Source organism: Carassius auratus, chromosome 41 (genome assembly GCF_003368295.1).
Source record: "Carassius auratus strain Wakin chromosome 41, ASM336829v1, whole genome shotgun sequence".
Lineage (NCBI taxonomy): Eukaryota > Metazoa > Chordata > Actinopteri > Cypriniformes > Cyprinidae > Carassius > Carassius auratus.
In genome coordinates, this window is record NC_039283.1 from 26,486,731 (window position 1) to 26,503,468 (window position 16,738).

The 16,738-nt window shown below is 37.1% G+C and overlaps 1 protein-coding gene across 1 annotated transcript; it reads left to right on the forward strand.

Moving 5' to 3' along the window:
• Nucleotides 1–3,010: 3,010 nt before the first annotated feature.
• LOC113059692 (uncharacterized protein C1orf232-like) lies at nt 3,011–8,054 on the forward strand. Its single transcript, XM_026228232.1, has 4 exons — nt 3,011–3,240; nt 5,285–5,362; nt 5,715–5,818; nt 6,699–8,054. The coding sequence occupies exons 1-4, from the start codon at nt 3,160–3,162 to the stop codon at nt 7,027–7,029; spliced, it is 594 nt and encodes a 197-aa protein (XP_026084017.1). The 5' UTR covers nt 3,011–3,159; the 3' UTR covers nt 7,030–8,054.
• The last annotated feature ends 8,684 nt before the right edge of the window (nt 8,055–16,738 follow it).

Below are 16,738 nucleotides of genomic sequence, written 5' to 3' on the forward strand. Positions count from 1 at the left end.
CCCAAACTGGCTCAAATGATTCGCGAACCCGCTACGAACTCTCGAATTGATTCAATTGATCCGCGAAGCCGCTCCGAACTCCCGAACTGATTCAAATGATTTGCGATCCCCAAATTGACTCAATGATTCGCGAACCCGCTCCGAACTCCCGCACTGACTCAAATGATTCGCGCTCCCGCTCTGAACTACCAAACTGACTCAAATGATTCGCGATCCCCAAACTGACTCAAATGATTCGCGAACCGAACTCCCGAACTGACTCAAATGATTCGCGATCCCCAAACTGACTCAAATGATTCGTGAACGCGTCCCGAACTCCCGAACTGATTCAAATGATTTGCGATCCCCAAATTGACTCAATGATTCGCGAACCCGCTACGAACTCCCGAACTGACTCAAATGATTCGCGATCCCGCTCCGAACTCCCAAACTGACTCAAATGATTCGCGAACCCGTTCCGAACTCCCGAACTGGTTCAAATGATTCACGCTCCATACTCCGAACTAGGAAGAATTAGGAAGCGTGCAATGTGAAGGGCGCTCTGAAAAGCGGCAGCGCAGGCAAAGGATTAAAACATCTATTAAAGCAGATGTCCAAATGAACGTACCGGTATGCTAAAAGCACGTTCTGGGCGCACAGAGAGGTACGCTCTCTTTAGAGCTGTTTTGTCTTGTAAATGGTGCTTGGTCTGTGCAGATTTCTCTCCTGATTCAGACCAGGTGACTTTTTCACTGGAGGAAGCGTTATTATGGATTATGGACTCATATTTAAAATGAAACAACGGTAACTGATGGACTGGAGTGATGTTTTTATCAGACTCTCATTCTGACGGCACCCATTCACTTCAGAGCAAGTGATGCAATGCTACTGCTACATTTCTCCAAATCTGACGAAGAAACAAACTCATCTACATCTTGGATGGCATGAAAGTTGTGAGGAACTTTTCAGCAAACGTTCATTTTTGGATTAAATATTCATTTGAAGTAGTCAAACCGGTTTGAAACAACATGCAAATCATGGTTTGCATGCAAATTCTTTGATTATTGGATGTTCTCCATAGCCTGTAGTCGTTTCTGGGCAGTTGTTCTGATTGGTTGATCTTGTTGCGACAGGACGAGGATTTGGTTCCCAAGCATGAATAGCTGTGCCAGAGTCCTCTGAATAATGGAAACCAGTGAAACTCAATGCAGCACATCATGAGCATCTCTCCGAAAACAGTGTTTCTAACTCATGCTGCTTTGAAGTTACAACTCAACCTTAAAAAATCTGGCTCGCATTTAAAGAAAAGTGAAAAGGCATGAGACTCGAGATCCAGGTTCAAATATAGGCCTATCTTGGATATTAAATGTAAAGCCTATACGTCTAAGACCAGAAAACTGAAAAGCTCTAAATCACCCTCCAGTATAAAGTTATCAGCAATCGCCACAGATCTTCCAGAGGTAAATGACACCTCAAAAGCATACATTTTTAATCATGTCTGTTCCCATATATTTCACTGGCAACTTCAGATCAGGTTAACAAGAAGAAACAAGCTACAGGAAACTAATGTGTCAGGTGAAATGACACAACAAACATTATAATTCGATGAGCTGGATTCTATGGCTGCCATTCACAGGCCTCTATAGTGATTATGAAAGCACAGGTCAGAGAAAACATGCAGCGGTGGAGAGTCAGCTTTAAACACTGCTCCTCTAGACTGTTGGTTTTACTGATATATATTCAGATTTGATCAATTGTTTGTCTTCTGATCTATAGCCAATTATTCATTCAATATTTAATATTTTCATCCTAGAAATGTTAAGCCCAAAAATAAATAAATAAATAGAAATTGTTAACCATTGTTAACCATTGCCACATGATTAAAATAAAACAATTGTATTATAGGAATATAATTTTTTTTTAAGTTTTACCATTGAGAATTAGGTGTTTGTTCTACTATCGTTTATATAATATTTTAGAATTTATTACTATTTTGAATTATACTTTATTTTTACATTTAAATTTTTGTTTGTAGTTTTGTTATGTGCATGCTTTTGTAATTTTCATTAATCACAAATATTTATATTTAGCTTAATTTCAGTTTTTTTTTTTTTAATTCGGTACTTTTACATATACTTTTACATATCTATATATTATAATTAAGTAGTTCAACTTTAAATATTTTTTTGCCATTTTATTTCTTTCTTATAACTAGATTTTTCATCTAATGATTTTATATGTGTGTGTGTGTGTGTGTGTGTGTATATATATATATATATATATATATATATATATATATATATATATAGCTTAATTTCAATTATTATATTTCAAATAATGTATATATTAATTTAATATGTGGTTACAAAAAAATATAAAATAGTCATTACAGTAATGGGAATTTAGGAAAAATATATAATTAAAATAATGTCACAATGTAAATCACAGCAACAAGGAAAAATTTGATGAAATAATGCAACTAACCATAATCATGTATTTACCACAGCATAGTAAATAATAAATAAATAGAATTTTTAAATAAAGTTTTAAAAGGGGCAAAATAAATGGTGTAGTCAGGTAATCAGGTTTGTGTTTAAGCTATATTATTTTATAATATACCTTCTTTTAAATTTAAGACCTGAAATTGTGTTCAAAGAACAATTATTGAGCACTTTGAATAGTAATATCATAAATAGCACATTTTATAAAGATCTGACCTTATTGGTCATTGAGACGTGGCATCTATATATGTTGAGTGCATGGGGTTAATGTTACACGCGTGCTCTTCTTAAAACTGCCAACAATGAAGCTCAACTATTAGCGGAGCTGCTTGAAATATTCAGGAGGAAACCCACACCTGTTTCCAGGTAACTGATGCTGGACGTCTGAGCCGTGTCACAGTGTGTGTGTGTGTGTTTCCCTGCTCAAACCGCCTCTTTCATCTACTTCACACTGAATTCAAGGACTCGACCAGCTCCCAGAGTTTTTCTTTTCATAATGAGGAGAAGTTTGTTTTCATCTTGCACTGAAAACTGACTGTCTCTTCCTGATGGAACAGGGATATTGTTAAAGACTGAGAGCTAAACTAAGGCTGGGAGTTTGTTGATGGTGGCGTAGAGATACTTTGGACTGTTTTATGAAGTTTTGCACAAATCTGAGGATCTTTTGAAGGCGTCCGTCATGAATCCTATGTGGAAAGTCTATAAGAGTAAGGTCATGAAGACCCTCAACCCGGACATGGAGGAAGACACGGTGGAAGAGGTATATCCACTAAAGCAATGGGTGAACATGCACTCAAAAAAAATTAAATAAATAATTAAGCCTTAAAAATTAAATTTCTATGTATTTGAATTGCATATAACATTTACATCCATTTGGATTACATGGTTTTAACATAAACTAACAACATTAATTGAATGCATATTTGTCAGGCATACATAAAGGAAATCTGTAAGATATCTAAAAAAAAAACAATTATTAATATTTGCATCTATTTGTTATTTTTAATCTGCATAAATCTGCTATTTTAAAACATTTTTACAAATGTAACATTATTTGCAAATACTTACACAGACCAATATGAGTTTTTCAATGACGAATCACAATCCCGTTATCAGTGGTGCATAAATGGCAGTACATACATAATACAATTTTATTTAATAAGCATAATACAATTTAGTCCGTCTGGCCAGTTTATCAATCTATTTCTAGTATAAGGCCTCTGAATATGTGATTGCATGAATATGCATGCATGCAATCAGTATTTAAGAGTATATCCCAACTTTACCCCAGAAATGATTGCATTAAGTGACATATCAACTAAAAAAAAAAGTAGATTCATATCTGAACCTTTTAAAGTTCATATTTTAGACTCTGGGGAATAAAGGACACTTCATTCTGTTCCTGTTGAAGTATGTTGATTGGCTAAAGCATGTGTTTTAAAAAACCTAACAAATGCATTTCTGAGGTTCAGGATGTGTTAACATATTTGAAATGTTCTGTCAAGTATCTGATCAAGGGAAGCCTTGACCCACTTTCAAAGGCCTGTAACTGGATCTACGGGGGTGATAGGAATAGGATGGCATTCCAGCGACTGATTCTAGACGGATAGGGTGTGTGTGTTGGGTTTGTTGGCAGATCCCCCACAGTTCTCGACTGTCTGTGTGACCTCTCGCTTACCAGTGAACTTGCATAGTTTCCACAGCCTGCTACAACACAGCAATGCCAACAGATTACTGAAGCTTAGTCAAGATAAACACTGCATGCATGACTGGACTCACTCCAAAGTCATTACAGTATTTCTTTACCCTTTAAAATTAGAGTCGGTCATATTTACATGAATTCATTTAAACCAGCTGAAAGTGGTTTTCTGGTCAAGCTGATCTAGTTTGCTGGTTTTAAAGAGGTCTTCTAGTTAGACGCCATACAGTATTGAATTTAATGTGAATGAAGACTTAGGCTGTGGGGAACCCACTTCCACACCATACATAATTAACACAATGTGCAAGAGTTCAGCGGTTTGCAAACGATATAGGCTATAGTTTTCAAAAACTTCCACTTTGAGAACCATTTTCAAAAGTTTCAAAAGCTCCTGAAACACTGTTGTCATGTAAACTAACGTCCAAAACCCATTAAAGCTTTTCCGTTTTTAGGAAAACAGTGTTGTGTAAAGCACAGTCTTCGCTGTAAAAGTCCAAAATCATGTAATTTTCACAACTTTCAAAATGCTTTGTGGAGATTTAGTCTACTGAAAGTTATTTTGGCTGAACATTGTGTTATTAAACACACTGCACTTCTGTCACTGTGTCATTTTGACGTGTTTTCTTTATTTAGCATATTTTCTTAGCAATAGATGCTATTTACACTTTTGAAATATTTTTTCAAATTATTTGTTTAGTGATATGGTATTTACACTTTAGATTCTATTTACACTGTGCAAAAATTTTACTTATTGCAAATAGTGTCAATTATCTGCACCTCAGTATTGTAGACAATATTAACTTATTGGGACAATGAGACAATTTTGGTGTAGTTTTGCTGAAAACCACACGAGGGAGACATTAATGTACGTATGTAAGCTAGTCTTCTCTGTAGATTTTAGAACTTGCATATGTAAACTTAAATAGCTATTTTTATCTGATTTAACTTTTTTTGTATGCCAAAAAAATCTATTTATTTAGGAAGATTTAGTTGTGTTTAATTTTTTAAGTTTTTTTTTTTTTTTTACTTGAATAAAATCTAGACGTTTAGATTTATAATTTAGATGTCTCCTTTTTCAGTCTTTGATGAATGTTTGTCTGTGAAGGTCCCTGATGTTGCTGAAGATATGACGTCTGTCCAGTCTGATGAAGGACCCGGTGCAATGACACAGCTGGCCAAGAGAGTAAGCCTGGAAAATAAATATTATAAATCATTAGTTTATTAAATAAATTGTAGTTTCTGTTAACTTTGGAAGGGAGAAAAAAAAAGTATAAAAGTGTACTTCAGTGTCAGACACTGTACATGGGTAGTTAATATATATATATATATATATATATATATATATATATATATATATATATATATATATATATATATATATATATATATATATATATATATATATATATATATATATATATATATATATATATATATATATATATATATATATACTGTTGAAATGGCTCTTGAAGTTTCATGTCAGCTATATTTATCTGATGTTTTTGGTCTGAATCATTGTGTTTATTTCTCAGATGCAGGGAGCCGGAGCTAAAGGTTGGAAAAGTGTTTCATCTCTGTTCACCAAGGAGGATGAACACCAGCTTCTGGAGGCAGACAACCAGCCGGCAGCTGATCAGTGAGTGTTATGATGCATTCTTTATATTTCTACCAGGAAAGCATGTTGAGCAAATGTTTTAGTCTCCTTGGAACAGAAAGGGAAAATCTAAGTTGCATTTTACACTGTTAAAAGCGGAAAATTATCAGGCATTACTATAACATACTTAAATATTTTAGATCTAAATTATTTTTTAAATGTCTGGGGTCTGTAAGATTCTTTGATGATACAGTAAATATTGTAAAATATTATTATAATTTAAAATGCCTCTTTTCTACGTGAATATATTATAAAATATAATTTATTCCTCTGATCGAAGTTGAATTTGCAGCATCATTCCTCCAGTCTTCATTTTCAAGATCATTATCTGGAGTGCCCATGAACTTTAATAGAGGGCACTCCACTCAGGACCATTCCACCCAACAACCATCAGATGTCACCACATCATCACTTGGACACTAGCACCTCTCATACCGTTGCACCACACCTAAACTACATCTCCCATGAGTCACTGCATCCCTAATCATTTTGCCACACCTGCACCTCATTCATCCGCTAATCTCCTTGCCACACCTGCACCTCATTTACACACACACACACAGACACTTTGCGAAGTCTTGTTTAATTGTTTTGGAAAATGTTTTTTCAGGATTCTTTGATGAATAAAAAGTTCAAAAGAACAGAATTTATTTGAAATGGAAATCTTTTGTAGTCTTAAACATTTCTTTTCAGTCACTTTTGATAGATTTAGTGCATCCTTGCTTTTTTTATATATATAGTGCTAAATATGTTTCTTGCAAAAATATTTATTTAATCAGAATACATTTCATTGCAAGTAGCCTTCATCGTTTTTCCAGTTTCCAATACATTTCATTGCAAGTAGCCTTTATCATTTTTCCAGTCCATTGGCAGTGAAGCCCGAAGAGCCTCCACAACCCAACAAGCGCAGCACTGGATTCTGGGACAGCTTTGCGACTAAGTGGCACCAAGAAGCTGCAATGAGGCAAGCGGAGGCAGGAGGCGACGGCGGTCAGGAGGTGGGCAATGAAAGCGGAGCGAGAGCAGAAGACGGTGACAACCAGGCCGAGGCAGGCGACAGCGGCACTGGAAACAGCTTCTCCAAGTACGCCACACTGGGAGAAGGGAGTGACGACACACCGGCCTTCAAGTGGAACTTTGTCACCAGCAAACTAGCTGAGCTGAAGACCAAAAGCATGGCCAAGAGTAACTAGCCAACAGTGAGATCGGTGATCCCAGTTCAGACCACAGGGGCCACAGTGCTTCTCATCAGCCTTATCACTCAGATGTACAGCGATCGCATTTCACCAAACCCATTTAAAAGCATCGACCGTGACCCACACTGTGGCCTCTGTGGGCCTGGACTGCTTGGCATTCATGTGGGAGCTGCTGGTGATGAGAAACGTCTGTCCATTACTGAATCATTCTCTGTGCAATTCCATTTGGTGCAGAAGAAATTGCACATTTCGTATGCACTAAAAAATATCAATGAATTAGATAAAAGTTTTAATATATCTTGAGGAAAAAAAAGTTATAGGCCATGAATATGTTATAAATTTAGATATAATATAAAGTGAAGTTTATTTAAAAATACCAACTATTTTCTTTTCCTCTTGTAAAATAGTTTCCTTACAAAGAATGTATACCACCTAGAAACTTTAATGATAAAATAATAAATTATCAACTGAATGTGGATAAGCAGAAATTACACAGTTGACTTAAAAAAATAAAAAAAAATATGGGAAAAAATCAGGGAATGAAGTATTAATATCCGAGTTGAAATATCATGCAGATTTACAGTACATACAGTTTATTATTTGTCATAATGATGGGAATACATTTATTATTTCCATTGATTTTCTGTCATCAGGTATAAATCAATTGCTCACAAGTAATTGAAGATTAAGTGCAATAATAATTAAGTAAACACTGAGATTAAATGTGGTCTGAAAACTCCAGGGGAACATTCTCACCAAGAAAAACATTCTATGAATCAAATTAACGAATTTGCTATTTTATATAGTGTATATCATGTGCAATACTTTTTATGTATTGTATATTTAGAAATGCAATTGATAAATGTGAGGAATGTTTAATTTACTCATTTGAAGAATATGAGTCTGGTGTAGTTCTCATGCGGTGTGCTGTCCAATCCTTACACATGGTTTTGTCTCTCAAGTCTAATGTAAGTGTTTACGTCTTGTCTGCTGTCCTTGAGTCTCTCTCATTGAATTATGGATTTTCCTGCTTTGATGTTTTATGATTTTATGATATAATAAAGTTATGTTGCAGAAACACGTTGTTTCGAGTTTTTATTAAATTTAAAATAATATGACGTGTTTCCCTGTTTGTTCCTAGAGTCGAGAAACGACACCAAAACGACTGCAAAAATACCATTTCAACATGCATTAAGCAAACTAGATTTAGCCTGATTTAATGCATTGGTTCATACAGTTCACTTAAAAGAACGAACCGAGCGTCACTAAATTGTATAATTGCATAAACATTTTAATATTGAACCTGAAAGAATGCTCTATTCATATTCCGCACCAAAACAAGAAATGTATAACTTGTTTTAGCCAATTATTTTCATGATTTGAAGGTCACTTATTGTCTTTGCTGGACTGCTGTGATCCGTGAGACAGACTTGAACTGCACTTTTCATTGTCTCACGGTAATATAACTCTCTCTAAGCCTGTCATAACATATTGCTCCATGCAGGATTTGGTGGCTTGGCTTTCATAGTTTATGGCCTGCAGGTATGTTTTTCTCATACAGGTGTTGAGAAGAGGATACAGCCGTGAAACAGTAGCTCATTACAGCAGACAGAAAATGGGGAAACAGAAGTGTCATGTTTGTAGATAGAACTCGAGGAACCAATGTTTGAACATATTATAGGACCATATTTTATGCATTTTTACATTTTTAATAGACAATTACACACATCTGTAATGCAAAAAAAAAAAAAAAAAAAAAAAATTATATATATATATATATATATATATATATATATATATATATATATATATATTTTTTTTTTTTTTTTTTTTTTTTTTTTTTTTCTCTAGTATCTTTTTTCTGGGTAAACCTGTTGAAAAGGACATAACTTAGGGCCTTAATTTTGACATTATTTTAATAACAATTATACACACATGTAATGCAATATATATATATATATATATATATATATATATATATATATATATATATATATATATTAAAATTAAAATTGTATTTGTTGTACTATGTTTATGTACATTAATTAATATAATTTTGTTTGTATTAAAGTATATTTTCTGTAATAATGTATTGCACTAATGGGAATTATAATACTAATTATTATTATGAATAATGTAAATTACAAAGAGAGAGAGAGAGAGAGAGAGAGAGAGAGAGAGAGAGAGAATGAGATTCTAGAGGTCAAATGTGCTTAAATGTCATGCAAATAATCTCATAATCCATTTTCTTTTTATATATATTTTTTATTTCAACCGTAAAGTGTCTATGAGTTCTGGTAAGGCACAAATTAAACATTATTATTATTATGATGATTATTATTATTATTATTATTATTAAAACAGGTAAATGTATTTATTTATTTTTGTTCATGCCAAAAATGTATTAATTTCTCTTTTTATTCTTATTTCAGATGAAATCTTTTTTTATGAGATTCTAGAGTTTAAATGTGCATAAATGTCATGCAAATAATCTCACAATGTTTTTTACTGTAAAGTGTCATTAAGTTCTAGAAATGCATTATTAAGCATTTTTATTATTATTATTATTTATATTATTATTAAAAACGCTAAATGTATTTATTTATTTTTGATTATGCAAAATATAACTTATTAATTTTCTCTCTGTATTTTAGATGAAATGCTATTTTATGAGATCGACATCATTCTACATTTCCGTTTCTTTCAGCCTAGAGTTTGTTGATGTCTCAGGACTACAGTGAACAAATGTTAGAGAAGTGTTGACCTCCTCACCTGCTGTCACGGTTTTACGCTGCCTGAAGGAATACGGAGTCGAGGATAAACGGAATAAGGTTTTTAATATATCCAACACAGGGGATATCCAACATGGAGCACAGAGGTAGACACACGTAAGTAGCAAGTGATTTAGTCACAAGTGAGGACAAGTGAGAAGACCCGACAAAACAGAACTGAAGGGACACGGCTTATGAACAACAGATAATTGGGGAAACACAGGTGGATGGAATCATTAAATTAACAGGGACATGGAACACATGAGGAAGATAATGGACACACCTGGGAACTAATCAAACACGGAAAGACAGAAACTGGGTCACGGGCAAAAACACATTAAATGAGTCCAGGTGTGTGACAGTACTCCCCCCTCCCGGTAGGTGCGTCCTCGCACCGTAGAAACAACAGGGGGAGGCGTAGGTGGGAACTTGGGAGGAGGTTCCGGTGGAGGACGGACTCCCAGGAGGGGGCCAGCAGACAGGGACCACAGAAGGAGGAGCCAAGGAGGAGACGACGGAGGAAGGAGCCAGGGAGGAGACAGGAGCAGGAGGAGCCAGATGGTCCACCAGAGACCAGCCAGGACGGAGATCCAAGGTGGAGTCGACGGCGGGAGGAGCCATGGAGAAGGAAGGGTCGACGACACCAGGGGGCCGACAGGCGGAGACTGCACCGGTGGGTGAGGAGCCCAAGATGGAGCAGCACAGCCGCAGAGCCAGGGTGACGTCGAGGATCCGGAGGGCCTAGGTGGAGCTGAAGGCTCAGGCGACCAAGGCAGAGGCGGGGTCCTGGCAGACCGCTGTGGAGCCGGAGTGACCGAGGATGGAGGTGGAACTGGAGGGAAGGAGGAGCCTGACAGAGCCGGAGGGATGGAGTGACGAGGTGGAACCAGAGGAGAGGAGTCCCGAGGTGGCGGATGGTCGACGACTGACCAAGGTGGAGCCGGAGGGACGAGGGAGCCCGGTGGAGCAGGTGGGATGACAGGCCACGGTGGAGACGAGGGAGCTAAGAGCCAAGGCGGAGCCGCTGGGTCGAAGGACCGAGGAGGAGTCCAGGGCTCGGAGGCTGGAGGCGGAGACAGGGCCTTAACACGCCAAGGCGGAGCTGGAGACTGGCAGTCCAGCGGCGAACCACCGCGCCCCGATGGCGCGGACTGAGGGTGAGCTGCGGGACTGACTGGCACCAGCAGGGATGACGAGGAACTGGCTGGTCTAGGAGGAGGAGAGAGGAGAAGGATGGGAGGAAGGACAGGAGGATCAGGACTGGACGGAACCAGCGAAAGAGGAGTAGAGGGACCAGCAGGTTTGGGAGGAGGCGGGAGAGGGAGGCTGGGAGGGAATACAGGAAACACAGAAGATTCAGAGCTGGGCGGAACCAGCGGACACACAGAAGATTCAGAGCTGGGCGGAACCAGCGGAGACACAGAAGATTCAGAGCTGGGCGGAACCAGCGGAGACACAGAAGATTCAGAGCTGGGCGGAACCAGCGGAGACACAGGAAACTCAGGGCTGGGCGGAACCAGCGGAGAAACAGGAAACTCAGGGCTGGGCGGAACCAGCGGAGACACAGGAAACTCAGGGCTGGGCGGAACCAGCGGAGAAACAGGAAACTCAGGGCTGGGCGGAACCAGCGGAGAAACAGAAAACTCAGGGCTGGGCGGAACCAGCGGAGAAACAGAAAACTCAAGGCTGGGCGGAACCAGCGGAGAAACAGAAAACTCAGGGCTGGGCGTAACCAGCGGAGAAACAGAAAACTCAGGGCTGGGCGGAACCAGCGGAAATGGAGCAGAGGAAATGACTGGAGGAGGTAGGAGTGGGAGACTGAGAGGGTATACAGGGGAATCAGGGCTGGACGGAACCAGCGGGGAAACAGGAAAATTAGGGATTACCTCCATAGACCAGTCCATCAGATCCAGAGCTTGCTCCTTATGACCTTCAGAGACTGTATACAGCTCACCCTCAGTCGCAGGAGTGTGGGCAGGGCTTTCCTCCACGCCCTCGATCTCCACGAGGACTCCCACGATGCACGGTGTTGCCGGCTCACACACCTGGTCAGTCGCGCTCTCGAGATCCTGTTCCCTGTCAGTGGATGGCTCGGGCTCTGCGGCTGCGGTGGGCTCTGGCTCCGTGCGGCATGATGGTGGCTGGCTGGTCTCTGGGTCGGGAGTGGGGCTGGCGAGGTCCTCTATGGGGCAGACGGTGAGAGGTGACCCATTTCTCGCCAGAGTCCACTCCACGTATGCGGCGAAATCTTCTCGAGGACCATCTTCGGACGACAACGCTCTGCATTTGGAGTTCAGGCTGGTGTTGTAGAAGGTGCAGAGCGCGCCGTCCGGGTAGCTGGTGGCATTAGCTAATAGGAAAAACTGTTTGGTATGGTCCTCGAGAGAACGTCCTTCCTGCTTCAGCAGGAGGATGAGGAATTCGGGACGATAGAGGGGATCCATAGACACTAAGAAACAAAAAGACTTTGAAAACACAAAAAACAAAACGGAGGGAAAAAACACGCAGTTTTCTATTTTCTTTTTCTGGTCGGGTCTTCTGTCACGGTTTTACGCTGCCTGAAGGAATACGGAGTCGAGGATAAACGGAATAAGGTTTTTAATATATCCAACACAGGGGATATCCAACATGGAGCACAGAGGTAGACACACGTAAGTAGCAAGTGATTTAGTCACAAGTGAGGACAAGTGAGAAGACCCGACAAAACAGAACTGAAGGGACACGGCTTATGAACAACAGATAATTGGGGAAACACAGGTGGATGGAATCATTAAATTAACAGGGACATGGAACACATGAGGAAGATAATGGACACACCTGGGAACTAATCAAACACGGAAAGACAGAAACTGGGTCACGGGCAAAAACACATTAAATGAGTCCAGGTGTGTGACACCTGCGTTTTTTTCTGAAGTGGCACAATTGCCCATTTGTTACCGTTTGATGTCTCAGTAAAGCCTTGCAGTCTATCAAGTGGACTAAACATGCAGGTTACACTTAAGTGGCTGTCCTTTCACACGAGGTGTAGAGAAAAACCTGTGGTTTTGGAGAATAGTTGAACATGGGAAGAAAATGTGTTGGTATTTTTTCCGCTAAGCCTGCGAGCCACAGGAGCCTGAGAAACTCTAAGCTACCTTTTCTGCTCGTTCATAGATTTCAAGAGATTACCTGCTCTTTCATCTCCCCGCGTAATATGCAAGTGCATGCTTACAGAAATATTAGAACAGAACCAAAGTGTTGGGAAATTAAAAAAAAAAAAAAAAGCCTGGAGGGGCTCATGGATAGCACTTTCCCATGAATCAAAAGTAAATCAAGAAATGTCAAAAATCTAATCAAATGTCAAAAAGTTTTTTTCTGATATCAGTGTTATCAAAACTATATGTTGTTGTTCTAATATTACTTGTTGTTATACGCTTATGTAGATATTTAATTAATATAAAAAAATTGTATTAGAGGGATTTCTCTGTAGAATCGTGTGTATTTTGCATTTTCACATTATTTAATTTTAATTACGCACATCTGTCATGCAAAAAACTATAATTTTCAATTTTTTTTGTTTTACTACATTTATTTATATGAATAAAAAATATTTGATGTATTGAAATCATGCAAAAACAGCATTTTCAACTTTTTTATGACAAATTATAAACATCTATAATGCAAAAATAATAATAATAAATTATTCTGATGTTATTTGTTGTGCGAAGTTTGACCTATTTACGTGCAAGTGAGCTGACAGCGTTTCACATTGATTTCTCTGTGTGTTATTAATCAATTTTACTGTCAGGACGTCAGACTCAGGCTGACAGTGAATGGTAATCAGTGGAGACGAGATGACTTTTTCCCACAACACTCACAAATCAATATTGATTTAGCTATTTGTACATTGTGCTAAACATGAATATTGATGTATGTGCTCTTACTGTACATGCACAGACCTGAACGTGAACATGTCAGTGTCGTTATTGCTAAACTAAAATTTATTTAAATTAATTTATTTATACATAAACAAGTAATAAAAATAATTCATTAATTAATCAAATAATAACTAAATAATAATGATAAAATTATATTAGAAGGTTAACGTCAAATAAAAAAGGGAAATTACAAATGTTTCCTTGTTAAGTAATTAAAATAAATGAAAGTTTAAGTACTAAAATTATTCAAATTATGTAACTGAAATAAAAATAAACTTAATAGACATACAAAAACCTAAATGCATAAAAAAACTAATAAAAAAGCACACACTGAAAAATATTATTCATTGAATTTACTAAAAAATAATTATGGAATCAATTTATTTTAGCTATATTTAAATAAACTAATTTAGTTGATTAACTTTCTGCAAAAAAAATTTATTTAAATGTATCTAAAATAAATTGATTGCAACCACTTACCATTCAATTTTTTTGTAAATTCAATGAATCATTTTTTTGTGTGCATGAAAAAAATGACTAAAATTTAAAAATACAAATGAAAACCGAAAAACATTAAAAATTAAAGCTACATTCTATAATAGTATATAAATAAATAGCACTGAAACATATGCATTAAGCTATAACATATTTATGCATCATCATATTTTGTTCTGAATTGTTTTGCATTCTCAGCATTGTCTGAAGAGGTGCTATAATGATCTGTTTTCTCTTACAGCTCGAGTGCTGTCGTAAAACAACAGTCTGAGGAGAATCTTGCCTTACATGACTTGTTGTAGAGAGCGGATACTGGGACTGTTAGTCAGTTTTCTGACAAATTGGCTGTGATAAAGCTTGTTGTGTGTTGTTCAGGATGCTTTGACCCTCTCCACGCTGGTGTCCGTTCACTGTTTCTACAGCTGTTGGGATGTTGTCTTTACTTTGCACCCGTGTTGTCAACATAGCTTCAAATCTCCTTCCCCCGGTTTCCCACAATCCTCTTAGGCCCGTCCAGAGTTCAAATGAGACCTTAGCACGATAGTGACAGGACAGGTGGATATTTCTATAGCACCAAAAAAGGAGGTGCGAGGATAAAAACAGAAATAAGCTTTACCCTGTTAAACTGATTTCAAAGTGCATTTATTTACCTTTATTAGGGTGAGTATAAGTAAGTGTATGTGTCATCTTTCATGTAAATTCTTATATTAATATATACAGTTAGACTATTAGGACTTTGCACTTCAGAAGTAGCACAGAAGCTGAAACTAAAGTGGCATTTAGATATATTTGGATGTTTATTGCTGATAAGAGATGGTACAAATGCATTACACTGCGGTTAGAATTGCATAAATAATGCTATATAGTTTGTTTTAATAGATATAAAATATGAAATGACACTTTAAATATGATACCAAAACTTGTCAGTAGGTGGCGATGAATTTCTGTCTTAATAAGTGAGTTTTTGATTCACTTATTCAACCATTTTGTTCAAAACGGATGATTATTTAGGATTTAAGCAAGTGGCTCTGAATCATTTTTCGTATTATGTCTGAATCATTTGTAGCCTATAGTTCACTCACAAACTGAATTGTTTCATCTGTTTTCTCACTCATCATGAGTGAGTCATTGATTCATTTACCCAATTCATTCAAAAACATTCGCTCGAATCTATTTGTTTTTCAGTTCAAATCGGTTCACTATTGAGTCTGGATCATTTTCGTATTATGTCTGAATCATTTGTAGCCAATAGTTCACTCACAAATTGAATCGTTTCATCTGTTTTCTCACTCATAATGAGTGAGTCATTGATTCATTCACCCGATTTATTCAAAACATTCGCTCGAATCTATTTGTTTTTCAGTTCAAATCGGTTCACTATTGAGTCTGGATCATTTTTGTATTATGTCTGAATCATTTGTAGCCAATAGTTCACTCACAAATTGAATCGTTTCATCTGTTTTCTCACTCATAATGAGTGAGTCATTGATTCATTCACCCGATTCATTCAAAACATTCACTCGAATCTGTTTGTTTTTCAGCTCAAATCAGTTTGCCATTAAGTCTGAAGTGTTTCAGGATTCAGTCTGAATCATTTGTATAGTTCATTTATGAACTGAATCATTTCGACTGTTTTCATACTCTTTATAAGTGAGTCATTGATTCACTTATTCACCCAATTTGTTCAAAATGGATGATTCATTTTGGTCTTTATGAATAGATTATTGAATCATTGCTTATTCTTAGCTAGTATAGCAAAATTATAATATTTTGTGATAATATCCAAGTTGTCGTGTGTTGTTTTTTTTTGGGGGGGGGGGGCTTCAAATGAGAATTAAATTGCTCTAATAAATCAGATTTTTTTTTTCAAAAGAATTGATCAAACCTGATTTGCAATCTTAATCGTTGACGATTTAGTCCGAATCTGTTTGTTTTTCAGTTCAGATCGGTTCATTGTTGAGTCTGAATCATGTCTGAATGATTTGTAGCCTATAGTTCACTCACAAACTGAATCGTTTCATCTGTTTTCTCACACATAATCACTGAGTCATTGATTCGTTCACCAAATTCATTCAAAACATTCATTCTAATCTGTTTGTTTTTCAGTTCAGATCACTTCGCTATTGAGTCTGGATCATTTTCGTATCATGTCTGAATCTTTTATCGCCTATAGTTCACTCACAAACTGAATCGTTTCATCTGTTTTCATTATTGATTCATGATTCATTTTTATTCATTCATTAGAATCCTTTTGTTTTTCAAATTGGTTCGTTAATGAGTCTGAATCGTTCGAGGATTCAGTCTGAATCATTTGTATAATTCACTCTCAAACTGAAAAGTTTCAACTGTTTTCTCACTCTTAATGAGTGAGTCATTGATTCATTCAGCCAGTTCTGATCAAACTTTCTTTAATGACTCAGTAATAATTCATTTAAAATAGCAAATGATCGTCTAGCTAAAGCATGCATCGGTAGAAGGACATGGTATTTCAAAACCGGACAGACAGCCGTTCAAGACATGATT